Source organism: Meriones unguiculatus, chromosome 17 (genome assembly GCF_030254825.1).
Source record: "Meriones unguiculatus strain TT.TT164.6M chromosome 17, Bangor_MerUng_6.1, whole genome shotgun sequence".
NCBI lineage: Eukaryota > Metazoa > Chordata > Mammalia > Rodentia > Muridae > Meriones > Meriones unguiculatus.
The window spans coordinates 40,923,540-40,937,385 of NC_083364.1; the positions used below are offsets into that span (position 1 = coordinate 40,923,540).

General features: G+C 46.1%; 2 protein-coding genes across 2 annotated transcripts in view; one reads left to right on the top strand and one right to left on the bottom strand.

Annotated features, from left to right (window-relative positions):
* The window catches only part of Fstl1 (follistatin like 1), a 53,883-nt gene extending 44,602 nt beyond the window's left edge, over positions 1–9,281 (top strand). Inside the window, exons 7-11 of the mRNA XM_021662993.2 lie at positions 654–772; positions 1,869–1,981; positions 2,274–2,384; positions 4,605–4,681; positions 6,627–9,281. Coding sequence (XP_021518668.2) covers positions 654–772; positions 1,869–1,981; positions 2,274–2,384; positions 4,605–4,681; positions 6,627–6,671 — 465 coding nt within the window. The 3' untranslated portion in view covers positions 6,672–9,281. The remainder of the gene's footprint in view (positions 1–653; positions 773–1,868; positions 1,982–2,273; positions 2,385–4,604; positions 4,682–6,626) is intronic.
* LOC110565336 (V-set domain-containing T-cell activation inhibitor 1-like) overlaps positions 1–13,846 on the bottom strand; it is a 34,480-nt gene that overhangs the window by 912 nt on the left and 19,722 nt on the right. The window lies entirely within an intron of this gene.

Here is a 13,846-nt window from a genome sequence, read left to right on the forward strand (position 1 = left end):
TGCTTTGGAGAGGATAATGCCTGATCTTGCCACCCCTTGTTCTTGGGGTGCTAGCAGGTCATCAGCCTGTACATTGTAGCCTGTGTATACTGTTGCGTACACAACAGTACTGGGCCCCAGTGTAGGGCAGAGGAGGAGGGAGGCTGATCTTAAACAACAAGGTAGACTCCTGTGAGTCCCTGTGAGGTCACTAGCACTGCTGCTGCCCCTGAGAAGCCTGTTAGATCCAGACGCCCTGGGCTTCAGCTCCTGGTTTCCAATTTACTGCTTATCATGCCTCACCTTGCTATGTGTCCACTAGGATGTGATATCGACAATGACGTGATCAATCATCTGAATCCAGGTCTGAAGGACAGTGTCAGGGACTGGGTCACAGAGTCTTCCTACGACATCTGTTCAGGCTGATCCATAGTGAAAGAAAACCCCCGATGGCTTCTGTCCAGCCACTTCCACTTGCTCGTCTTGGAGTGCTCCTTCCTAGTTTGGGTGCCCCGTGATCTGAGCCGTTACTGCTCTAGCTCTCTCTGGGGCCAGGCTAGGATTGGGTTGGAGTGTGTTAAGAATAAGATGAACTGAGAGGTCAGGCCAGAGAGTGCACTGATGAAACTGGGGCTCCCTAAACATCCCTGAGAGATCTCTTCATCTCTTTCCAGAGTGTCGATAATGGTGATTCTCACCTGGACTCCAGTGAATTCCTGAAATTTGTGGAGCAGAATGAGACAGCCCTCAACATCACCACTTACGCCGACCAGGAGAACAACAAACTGCTCAGGTGAGGGCTGAGGGCTTAGACATATGGTCCCCAGGGAAGGTTGCCTGAGACAGGGGCTTTGAACCCCTTCCACCAGCAAAGGAGCTGCCAGTTCCAGTGTGAATGAACATCATAAAACTGGGCTATAAAGCGGCTATTGTTTGGGGGTCAGAACTTGCAAGGATAAAAGAATGTTGATTTTAGAATGAATTATCAAGGTCACGGCTTTCCTATATTTCTTCTGGGGTCGGGGGGCAACTGATGTTACATTACTGATCTTCCGAAGGGACTGTGCTAATGTGTTCTCTAGTTGTAAACCCAAAGTCACTTCGTTCCTGGTATTTAAGCTGTTCTGTGTGGTTCCATGCAGATTCCTAAGTGTTACGAGTATATATCCTTTTAGTATTATCTTAGGATAAATACGAACAACCAAAAATAAACTGGTATGGTATTAGTGTCTCAGTAAGAATTAAACCTGGAAAAGGAGCCTCCCTTTTGTCCAAAACAAGTTTATCATGCAGTTTCTGTGATTTTCCCTAGCCATAGTTTTTGACCTTCAGGAAGATAAACTCCGAAAGGCCATTTGAGTAGGAAGTTGCTGATTCAGGGACAAAGTCTTAGTCAACAGAGGAGGTGATAAAGCCAAGGTTCTGTAAAACGTCTCAGAGAACTCTCTAGAATGGTGATGCTGGAGATTCTCGCTCGAGCTTAAGATTCTTTCAAGTCCTAACTTCCTTTTCATGCCATTGATCATCTCTCTTCTGCTCTGATTTTTCTGGACTTGTTGACTTGACAGCCATACCACAAGAAAAGGCAATTTACAAGGGAGGGAGGCCTGCAAATAGTGAGATCACTTGTTAATCAAGGTGGACAAAACTATTCACAAAACGTTAGTTGTCTTCAGGGAGCATTTGAACAGCTTGAGTGATCTGGTGTCCAGTCTAATAAGACGAACATGGGATGTTTACTGGGCAATGGTGTGGCAGGCCGAAGGAGAGGCATTTCATGAGCAGTCATCTTACCTGGGGCTTCAGGTGTCTCTGAGCTTGATGCTTACTTCCTTTCCTAGGGACGAAGCCAAGGCTTTGCTGATGGCATTTCTCCCGTTTTGTTTCAGGGGACTCTGTGTTGATGCTCTCATTGAACTGTCTGACGAGAACGCTGACTGGAAACTGAGCTTCCAGGAGTTTCTCAAGTGCCTCAACCCGGCCTTCAACCCTCCAGAGAAGAGTATGTCTAATCTAGAAACTGAGTGTTGTTGGGGTTTGGGAGCCAAGACGGAAAGAACTGGTAGAACTCTCCAGAGATAACTGACCTAGGCCCCACCCATGAAACTGGGTTGTCACTAGCCCATCTCCATGATGAGGTTAAGGCCGTAAGCTTATAGTGCATTTGCCCAGGAGAGACAGGGCAGTGTCCTTGTCTGAGAAGGGGGACATGTAAGTGCCTTGGCCGTTCCAAAGACACTATCCCGTCCCTCCGTCATGTCCCAACTGTTGTCTTTCCTATCATCGTCCAACAGAGTGCGCCCTGGAGGACGAGACCTATGCAGATGGAGCCGAGACGGAGGTGGACTGCAATCGCTGTGTCTGTTCCTGTGGACACTGGGTCTGCACAGCAATGACTTGTGATGGTGAGCCATACTTAAGGAGCAGTGCTGTCAGTTGCACGGGAGAAGGTGATGTGGGCACAATGGGAAAAAGAAAGGCCAGGGACTGGACTCGCAGTTCCCCGGTGGGGAGCATGGTGGGTAAAGAACTGTTCCAGGTGAGTCAGGTGTGACAACCACCCCAGAGGCTTCAGAAGAGAGGGAATGGTGAGCCAAAGCATGAAGAAGTATAAGGATGAGGGAAGTGTCATCATGCAGGGAAGCACTAACGTGGGAGAAATGTGCCAGCACGCTTCCACGGTCTTTGAATGCTAACCAGCTTAATGCTTATGACACGCAAGGAAATACTATATATAAAAGAGTCGGGTGGTCAGAAGTCAAAATGACGTACCTTGCCATACCATGCAGAACAAAGCAAATAAAAAAAAAGGTAAAATTTAAGATTGTTGAGACATGGGCAAGATGGATTGGGGACATGTAGGTGTCAGGAGTTTGGGAGGCAGAACAGAGGTCAAAGAGTATGTTAGAATCACTCATGTCCCATCAGGGACCTAAGCTACAGTCATGCTAGAGATCAAGAGGGAACTTAGATCAAAGCCAGGCTCAGGCAAAGAGCCAGATGAAAGCAAATCAGAAAAGGGTGTTAAGGCCAGGTCCAGATTGTGACTGGGCATGAAAAGAAAGGTCAGTTAGAACCAGACTTAAAAGTTTCACCTGCAGGAGTGACCCTGAGGTTATACTTTAAGAAGCTAGCTGGGGCATGAAAAAGTTGGTACTTAGTATTATGTTCAGAGATATCAGGTAAGATGGGGAATGAGAGACAATAATCAAAGACCCAGGAAAGCACGCTGGCCAAGGAGCCCAAAACACCAATGCTGTAATGGAAACCGATGTTATCCATAGGCTCTGTAACCTTCCTAGGACAAGTTGGCATCAGCGAGAGAGAGTAGGTGCCCAACCTAACTGTAGGAACAGATGTACTGGAACGGATAGCCAAGTGCACACACAGTAGCTACTGAAGCCATCAGAGGGCATCTTTAAACAGTGACCCAGCCGGCCTCAACCAGGAAGCATCCACTCTTTATCTTCCCCAAACTCCCTTCCATATACTGAACTGCTCTTGTTTGGCTTTCCTCCTCTCTTTCTAAGAGGCAGGCGTCAGTGTGTGCTGACTTACAGAACACCACCGTCTGGATCACAAGCCTAGTCACAGTGCAACAAACAAGATATCACTCCCGTGAGACTCTGTCTGTTTCCATAGCCACGCTGTGGACTGTATGGCCTTCTCCCAGAAAGTTCGGTCTGTGGGGCCTCTACACATCTTGGTGTACAGGCTGTGATGTAAGAGGAAACTGAAGAGGCATTTTCAGGCCAGTACCTGAAAACTAGCAGAACCATCTTAGATCACAAATCTCAAAGGCACAAACAAGCAAGAGCATGGAGATAATGCCCAAAGGGGTCAGGGCCATGAGAAGTGGCTACTAGGGACAGACTCATATCAGTGTCTACTGTTCAACACTGTGTTCAGTAAATGGATTCCCGGGCACCCTTCCAGACCTTCTAGATTTCAAGCTACAATCTTGTGCAGGGCTTTTGTCTTTTGTTTGGTTGTTTGGTTGGGGTTTTTGTTTTTGTTTTTACTGGTTTTATCTCTGTACTTGAGAAATATTTGTTAGCAGTAGTAGCACACCCTGGGTGTGCTAAACTACCTAGAGAACTCTCTAAAAAGCAAAACTTCTGGTACCCAGCTACCTCTCACCCCAATCAATCACAGCAAGATTTCTACAGGTGAAAGCCAGGCGGTTTGGATTTATTTTCTTTGTTTTTCAGTCCTAGGCGCTGAACATGGGGGTGTGGGCAGGATTTGCATGCTGGGCAAACACTCTGCCAATGAACTATGTTCTGAGCCAGAACTTACATTTGCAAATGTTCCGTGGGACTTTATGAAAGTGTGGGAACGGCTGAGGGCATGCCCCGGAGGAATTGCCTGGAGCCAGGAGCCGGTTGTCACCATTGCTTTTCTATGGGGCTAGCTTGTCTTGTGGGTGTGAATTAAAGGGACCAGCAGGAGCAGAAGCCAGAGGATCAGGATAGATTCCTTGCTTGTATTACCTTGGATGCCTCAATACTTAGAGAAAGGCGGGTGGTCCAGCTCTCCCTCCACAGGGTAAATGGAGTCTGTTAGGTAGCATCCTCCCTGGCTTACCACGGCCTCACATCTCTGAACTCTGATTCTTCTTACAGGAAAGAATCAGAAGGGGGTTCAGACCCAGAGAGAGGAGGAGACAACCAGGCATGTCCAGGAACTCCAGAAGCACCAGGTGAGTGGCAGCCCCAGTGCTGGCTGGTTCGGATGTTGCTGTTGCTACTGGACTCTTAACACCACTGAGAAGCTGCCCAGCACCCCAGGCGATGAGGGAAACACACTTCATTCAACATAGTAGATCCCAAATGATGCCACCTCACCCACACCATCAAACTCTGAGACAGACCCTATCCTGAAGGAGTTACTGTGAACGAGGTGGGAGGGGCTGGGGTAGCTCTAAAAAACCTCCCATCAGCCATCACCTGAGAGCTGCTATCAGGAAGTGATTCTCAGTATTTCTGTCCTCCAGCATGTGTGGGCAGAGTAGACTCCTAAGATCAGAGAAAGGCCTGGGGCAGAGATGCAGGTGCAGGCAGTGAGAAGTCAACCAGCGTTCACCTGGAAACAGTCAGTGCAAGGCAGCTGGACGTGGCTGAGCAGCTGTGTCTCATAGAGGCCAGCCACTGTTGTCAGCAGTTTCCTGACTCTGTGCATGTGCCTGATCTGGGTGTGTCATATAGAAGGACCTTTTCCGTCTGACTTCTCACCCTTAGCATAATACTTTTCAGGTTCATGCTTGTAGCATGAATCCACATCATTCCTCTTTATGTAAGTGTAATTCCACATATATTCCATTTTGTGCGTGTGTGTTCAATGCTTGATGGATACATATGTTTTTCACCCCCCCCCCATATATTAGGGATAGAACTCAAGTCATAATATAATTCTGGGTTTAATCCCTAGGGTGTTGACAGTTATTAATATTTATTATTGATTTCACTTTTAGTTAGCCAGCAGTTATTCCTAAACAGGCTGTATACCCAAATCACAACACAGAGACTAGGATTTATTTAATTAACCTAGAGCACAATGCTGGGCGATAGTTACTCCATCCTAAACCTCCAAGCCCGCATAGTTTCCTTCCATTCAGATTTCACCCATTATACTTGCTTTTAGTCCTATCTTGGGTCCAGTTCATCTCTCCACGTGGCTCCAAGACCTCTCCTGCAAAGTCTCCTCCTCTTCCCCCTGCTTCCTTCCTCTTCCTCCCACTCTGGACCAGGATGTCCTACCCTCTCCTCTCCATTGCTCAGCATTGGGGCTGGTTGTTTAATTGACAATATAGAGAACAAATGGTGGCATGTTTACACAAACTTGAGACAGGTGATGCTTAGACTAAGCATCACAATGCAAGGTCTGGATTGAAACCAGATAGTGGGGTAGAGACATCAGCATTTGAATGAACAAGGGTGAATTTTATACATCCCACAAGAACATTATACCAACACTAGGCGATTGCCAGACTGCTTTCCAAACACCATTCATTGCACTTCCTCCATGTTCTTCCCATCCATCCCAGCATTTGTTACTACTGCTCTTTATTTCATCTGACCTACCGGATGTGTAATGGGATCTCGCTGTGTTTTCATTTGCATTCCTCTGCTGTCTAACAGTCTCTATCCTTACTGGCTATCTGAACATCTTCTTTGGAGGAATGTGTCAGGCACCATCGTAAGACGTGGCATGGTATTGCCCTCATGTTACAGTTGAAGACATTAAGATGTAGATTTGAAAATATTCCCAAGGACGCTAGGAAAGTCGCATAGTTAAATTCAAGCCCGGACAAGTGAGCCTCTGGGACCTATTGCTCTTAATACTTCTGTGAGATGTGGGTTCAAAGCATCTTCTCTTTAGTGTCCTTTTATCCTTATAACTGAGACAATAACATGCGATTCGAAAGCTGCCTATGTTCACATAGGGTCAGCTGCTAATACCGTAGGCCACCCCCAAATGACCATGCCACAGACTGGACGTAGCCCAAGGAGGAACGATGCAACTAAACACCTAAAATCTAGCGTAATCACGTGGCCATCGGCGCTACGAGGCCATCTTGGGGCCTCGATAAATGCTATCAACTCCTTAATATCTTTATGATGATTATTTCCTCTCACGTCTCAAAGGAAACCGCTGAAAAGATCAAGAAGGTAAACACCAAAGAGATCTAAGAGGAGGCGCGGAGCACCGTGTCTGGAGCACAGCACCCCTTCAGCGCTGAGCCCGGCATCCAGGAGCATTCGCAGCGATCACCAAATCACCAGTATTTGCTTGTACGGCCGTGAATCCTATTTTTGTTTGTTTTGCAATAAAGGAAATGAGGGTGGCTGGCTAGCAAGGGAAGGCCACAGCCTTCATTTCTAGGAGCGCTTTAAGAGAAACTAAAGGGCACCTTGGGGTGGGGGATGGGGGACCAGGTAAGGGAACCTCACCAGGATGGCAGAGGCGCAGACCCAGGTCTGAATGAAGCCTTCCGGGGTCACAGCGGCTGTGAGGGAGCAACGGGAAGAGCAGCAGAGCAGCGTGTGGTGTTAGGGGGAGGCGATGGAGAGAGACCCTGCTGCCTTGACCCTTGCTGTCTGTCAGTGTGGCAGTGACAGACCCTGCAGCTTACCTGCGCCTCCTGTTGGTCCCAACACCTGAACACACACCCGTCCCACTGGGCCCTCAGACTTGGATGGAGTTTCCTAGAGGGTGTGTTTAAATGATGGGAATTCTTAATGTACTTCAAGCGCCATGGAGACCTAACCAAAATTTTAAAATACATTTTTTTTAACCAAAGGTGCTATTTCTCTGTAAAAGACTTTTTTTTTTTTTGCAAGCTGACTTCATTTCTCAGTTATTATCATTATATTATTATTGTTGTTGTTTTTAAATATTTCACTTTCTTGACTAGATATTAGGCTTTTGTAATTAATTTTTTTTTCAGTAGTCCTACCATATCAGAGGTGACGGCAAAAGGGGTTTGGGCGTCTTCCAGGTACAGGAGACTGTGTAACACAGACGGCCCCGTACCCTGCTACATGCTAGACTAGATGCAGCCCAGAGGTGCAGTAGCTCACCCATGGCATTCAGAAGGTCAGCAACGTGCCATGAAGCACGAGGGGTGCCCCAGACAGAAGCCGTAGAACGAAGCATCCTCACAGACAGTTGCTGAGATCCAAAAGGTTCATTTGTCTTTGTTTCTTGTAAGATGTTCAAAGGACGGAAGCTCGGGCTATCCCAGCTTGCCATCCTCCGGTGATCTGTAGTTAACTGGCGAGCGACTGTGGTCCTATCTGCTCCTGTTGCTGGGTATCGGTTTCCTTAGTGCATTGATGCGGATCTCGAGATTTGATAAATGAGAACATTTGTGGCGTAGGTGACGGCTCCAGAGAGAGCTGGAGTCTTGTGATTAGCTACCTTCCCCTCAGGACAGATGAAACCCTACAACAAGGAAAGACAGCCAGAAGCAGCATGGCCAGGCTTTGCCTTGGTCTACGTGATCCTGGCGGGTGGCCAGGGTTTCAGGACTCCATGGGTCAGTCTGCCCAGGAAGAGAGTATGAGGGAGAACCGAGCAGCTTTCTCAGCAACGGCGCACATAGGTGTGCAGAGAGAGACTTCCCCGTGAAGGGGACAGAGTTGAGAGCGGTCAAAAACAGACTGAATCTTAACCCTCCTCAATGGAGGGACCGTCACTGCAAGTCCACCTTTTCTTTGGGTTTCTGATTCTTAGACTCCCTTGTTTCCATGTTTCATGAGTATTTAAAATAACAAAAACGAAACAAAACAAAACAAAAAAACTCATATCATTTGCAAAACTCAAACTATGGACCATCCAATTAAGTTATTGAGATTCTCCCGCATGGCCAAGTGTGGAAAGTTGGGACAGGGGTGGAGTTCCTCCTAAACAGTTTTCCTTGTTCCCTTTGGAAAGGCATCAGCTCTGCTTTGCTGAGCGCTCTGAGCTTTTATGCACCGCCCCACTCAAAAACTCTGCACCCCGCTTGCGAGGTCCTGATCTCCCTCTCCAGGCGCCCTGGAGAACTCACGCCTTAATCAAAAGTCTTGCCAGCTCTTGCACGTGATGGAAGAGGGAAGGAGTGTCAGTTTGTTCAAAGCAAGTAGCTGTGGTGTCTGTTCGCCCGTCATCTTTAGAACGGTGGTTTCAACCAAGGCTATCCAGCGCTGTAACACTGAATACCCAAGGGTAAGCCCACATTCCTCTTGAGTTCTGCTGCATCTGTGTAAGTAAGGCCATTGTTGTCTGAACCACCAGAGTCATGTGATCCTTGAACCATTCACAAAAAGCTGCTAAGTAGTCTAATTTGAAGAGTCTCGGGTAGAGCTTTGCATGGGACCAACAAGCAGGATTACATTAAGCTCAGTTCCTAGAGTACTACACAAGTCTATAGGCCAAGGCCGCAAGCTCCCTGGGCTTTCTCTGTGGTTTTGTTTTTTTTGATTGTGTTTTGTTATAATATAACCAAAAAAGTGTCTCTTAAGACCCAGGTCCCAGGGAGGTCTTCCATATACATATGCCAGGACTCTGCATACTACGGTCAGTCTTGGGGAAGCAGGCTCCTCCATCTGCAACCAAGTCAGTGTGAACACTCTGAATGCCTTGGTCACACCTATGATCTCTGTGGTTAAACTTCCAAAAACAGATCCAACAGATTTCTGTTGCCCGTGCGGTTATGAAAATGCATTTGTATTTAGTGTGCTTCCATATTTCATTTACCTTGTTTTTGTTATTTCTGAATTTTGTTACTATTAATAAATAAAAATAATAAAATAAAATCTTAGTTCTGTCGGTTTCCTTGGCTGCAATGAAGGCCAAATGAGGTTCTGAGGATATTAACTTTTCGCCACATAAAAGTAGGTTTGAGGTCCTCTGAGCCTTGGTGGGGGTGATGTAAAGACATAATTATTTCCTCCTATTTAATGCTAAGCATTGGGCTACTATGTACAGCAATGCTCATTTATTCTCAGCAGTTTGTCTAGTTATGAGTTTCCATAATAGCTGTCACCCATAGCTGACCAAGGCTGTCAGCAACAAAAATCTGTGACTCGCCATTCTTTTATATGCAACATAAATCTTGTTCAGAACAGCAAGACGAGAAATCAAAGGGATACGAATGGGAAAGGAGTCAGAGTATTCTCATTGGCAAAACCAAACCAAACAGACAAACAAAATGCCAAAAGTCCTCTTGGAGATTGTTCGGCATCAAGGACGCTTTCTGAGCAAGCCCAAGGGCCCATGTTCAAATTCCTAGCACCCATGTACAAACAAACAAACAAAAATCTGATATGGCTTTGTGCACATCTATTGCCCCAGAGAAAGGAGAAGTCAGGAGATCACAAGGCTTGCTGGCTGCCAGCCCAGCTGCAGATTCAATGAGAGACCCTGCCTCAAAGGAAGAAGGCAGAAACACTCAACATCCTCGTCTGGCCTCTATGTGTATACATCGGGGTGCACACACACACCAAAAAATAAACGTTGACCAAGGAGGTGAAAGAATTTTTGCAAGGAAAACTTTAAAACACTGAAGGAAAAAAAAAAAAGAAGAAGAAACAAGATGGAAAGACATTCCACACACATGGATTGTCAAGATTAATATTGTGAAGATAGCTACACTGCCAGAAGCAAACTGCAGATTTAACACAACCTCCATTTAAGTTTCAAGTGGCATTCTTCACAGAGCTGGGGAAGACAATCCTAAAATTTGTATGAACACACACACACACACACACACACACACACAAAAAAAAAAAACAATAGCTAACAAAATCACAAGTGGAAAAAGCAATGCTGTGATACCTAATATTAAACCACAGAGACACGGTAACAAAACACCATCCGGTATTACCCTCCCCCCGAAAAAAAAAAAAAAAAAAAGACATGTAGGTGGATGGAATAAAGGGCCTGGAGACAAACCCACAAACTACAGCTACCTAATTTTGACAAATGTGTCAAAAAAGAAATACATGAAAAGGGACAGCCTCTTCAACAAATGTTGCTGTCCTGATCACACACAGAAGAATGAGAAACTGAGTCTTTGTCTTTTGTCCTATACAAGAATTATTCAAATGCCACACAGATCTTGACATAAGTCCTGAAGCTTTGGCATTTCTGGTGAAAACACTTAAAAGTTAAGGGCATAGGTAGCCTTCAGTAGCATGGGAAATAGTCCCAAGAATTGATACCTGAGACTATATAAAGGGAAAAAGCTTCTGCACAGCAAATGAAATTACTACTAGAGCTGTTGTTTCCAACCTTCCTCATGCTGCGACCCTTTAACACAGTTCCTCACGTCATGGTGACCCCCAATCATAACATCATTTCTTTGCTACTTCGTAACTATAACTTTGCTACTGTCATGAATAGAACATAAATATATGATATACAGGATATCTGATAAGCAACCCTCAAAAGGGGTTGTGGCCCACAAGTTGAGAACCACTGCGCTAGAATAAAAAGGCAGCCTGCCGCTAGGAAATATCTCCACCAATTACACGTCAGACAAGAGGCTGATATACCCAGGGTACACACAGAACTGCAAAATATAAGTGGCAAAAACCGCAAGTCAGTAAAGAGAACCAATGGCCGTTCTCATAAAACAAATGGCAAATAAATACTTCAAAAGCCTTCTACATTCTTAGCCATCAGGGAAATGCAAATTAAAAGTCATTTCAGATTCCATTTCAGCCCAGTCGGAATGGCTCTTGTGAAGAAAATAAATGCTGGTAAGGATGTGGGAAGGAAGGTCCCTTATCCACTGATGATGAGTGTGTCACCTGGTACAGTCACTTCCGAAGCACCATGGAGGTCCCTCGATGAACTAAGGCCAGGACTGTAATATGACTCTGCTACACTCCACACACCCGCTGTCCACAGTAGCTAAGAAATAGGACTGCCCTTGATATCTATCCACAAAGGAACACATAAAGGAAATGTGGAACACACATAAACGGAGCTTACTTCAGTTCTAAAGAAAAACGAAATCGTGACATTTGCAGTGAAACAGATGGGTAGAGATCATTACGGTCAGTGAAATGAGCTGAACTCAAAAAGAAAACTGCTACACCTTTTCTCTCCTATGCAGTAACTAGATTTAAAGTGTGTGTGCGTGTGTGTGTGTGTGTGTGTGTGTGTGTGTGCGTATGTGTGTGTGTGAGAGAGAGAGAGAGAGAGAGAGAGTTGGAAACAGAAAGGCCGTTACGAGTAAAAAGGAAGAATGCCTAGAGGAAGAGGTAAAAGAAAGGGTAATGGCATTCATAAGACATGATAGCAGAAGGAACAAGGGACATGAGGGGATTTTGGAGGAAGGGGATGAAAGTAACAAATGAAGTCACCTGTGTATGAAAATGGCATAGTGAAACCCACTACTTCCTGTACTATCTCAAAATTTTAATTAAAGCAAATGAAGACAGAAGTGTTATCCCATTCAAACATAGCATGGAAATGTCTCATCACTCGCATCAGCTGTTCTGTCAAGAGAGCAGTTTGGGGCACAGCTGCATGGATAGACCCCATTTAGCACTCAACAATCCAGTCATTACCCATGAACCTGGCATTCCCCTCTTGCGGCACTGCCACGGGGCTACTGCACACGTCCCCATTCGTGACAGTCTAGGGAGGAACGGCTCACGCTCCTCATTCTTGCCAGTGGCCCCTGGGATCAAGCCTCAGCCTCACCTGTCATGCGTGAGGCTGGCCATGACTCTAGGCAGTGCTCTGTACGTTGACTATCTATTGACAAAACTTGGCTGCAGAAAGGACCTTGATCTGGGTAAACAGAGTCCGTCCCTAACACCACCCCAGTGGACTTCACCGCAGAGGAGAAAAGTACACAGCATACTCTAGCTCCTTCGGGACAAGCTCAGTCTTTTTCACCTGCACTGCTCTGACTTCCTCCACCCTGAGATGCAAAACCTTCCAGCGCCTTGCCCGCCCTGGGCCTGGCGTCCTGTCATTTCCCTCACCTCTCCCTACACTCGCCTTAGGAACTCTGGCTCAGCACACATCTTGCTACGTTTGCTTTTGAGTGGCCTTGAGTGGTTCCCATGTCAGCTCTCCTCCCTTCTCATGCCCTCCTGCATGCTCCCATGGATTATAAACCCAATTTACATGCCAGTCGAAATCCTACAAATCCTCCAGAGCCTCTCCGACTTACCATGTGTGTCAGCCAAGCCGCTGAAGCCCCACAGCAGCCTTGAGGTTCCTGGTAGATTAACTTCTGTCTTAGGTCTCCCGTGGACCCAGTCCTGTCACATCAGACGCTGCTCCTCTCCTGCCGGTTTCCTTCAGTGATGCCTGTCTTTCCTCTGTTGTCTCCCAATCCCTGATACACACAGGGACCTCAGCCAGCAACAGCCAGCATCCCAAACAGCTGGCATGAGGCAGCCCAGAAAGGACTGATTTCCCTCCTATTACCCTCAAAGATGTATCCTCACAGAGTGGATGGAATGGCAGGCTTCCTGGGGCTTCTTTAATGGGGAAAATAAATATCATTCATGATGGTAGAGAACTTGGCATTACTTACGAAGTGCAGGGTAGACACATCCAGGCTGTAACTGGCAGAAGGTTAGGTTAAATGATTTCTTTAAAAGACTCTAGCTATATCCCCTGCTGGCCTCAAATTTACTGTGTAGAGAAGGCCAGTCCCCAGCTTGCCACCCAGGTGCTGGCATTACAGGGTTTTGTCACTATGCCTGTTTCTGTGACTGAGAACCAGCAGCATCTCATCATCTTCTTTTGCTTCATTTTGGGTCCTTCACACACTAAATAAATCCCCCACCAAGCTATATCGCCTAAAATGACTTCTAATGTCGTCATGAGTTTCATGAGATTGGGATGGTGACTAGACATAAACCTATAGGAGAAACAAAATGAATGGACAAAGCCTGGAGGAATGTCAGAAACGGGTTGGGCAACTTCAGATCATTTCATCACATCTGTACCGTTGGGAGAGACATTTCCAAGCAGACCGAATCGTAAGTGGCTTAGAAGCTCTGCTTTCCACTTTCATCCTGCACTCCCCACCCCGCCAATTCTGTCTCTCAGAAGACTGCATTATAGTCGATGAGGTTTAAAGTCCCCTTTTAAAATGTCTTCTTCAATATTCATACATGCATATAATGTGTTGGGATCAGAGGTTTAGAGTCGCTTGGTTTGGTCATATAAAGGCTTTTTAAAAACTGTATGCAGGAATGTATATGTAAACTTGTTCATATGTGTGTTCATGTGAATGTGTGCAGGGGCATCTGTGTATGTGTTTGTGTGTATGTGTGTGTGTGTGTGTGTGTGTGTGTGTGTCCTCAGCTCTGAAAAAACAAAACAATAACAACAGGAAAAAGGTGAG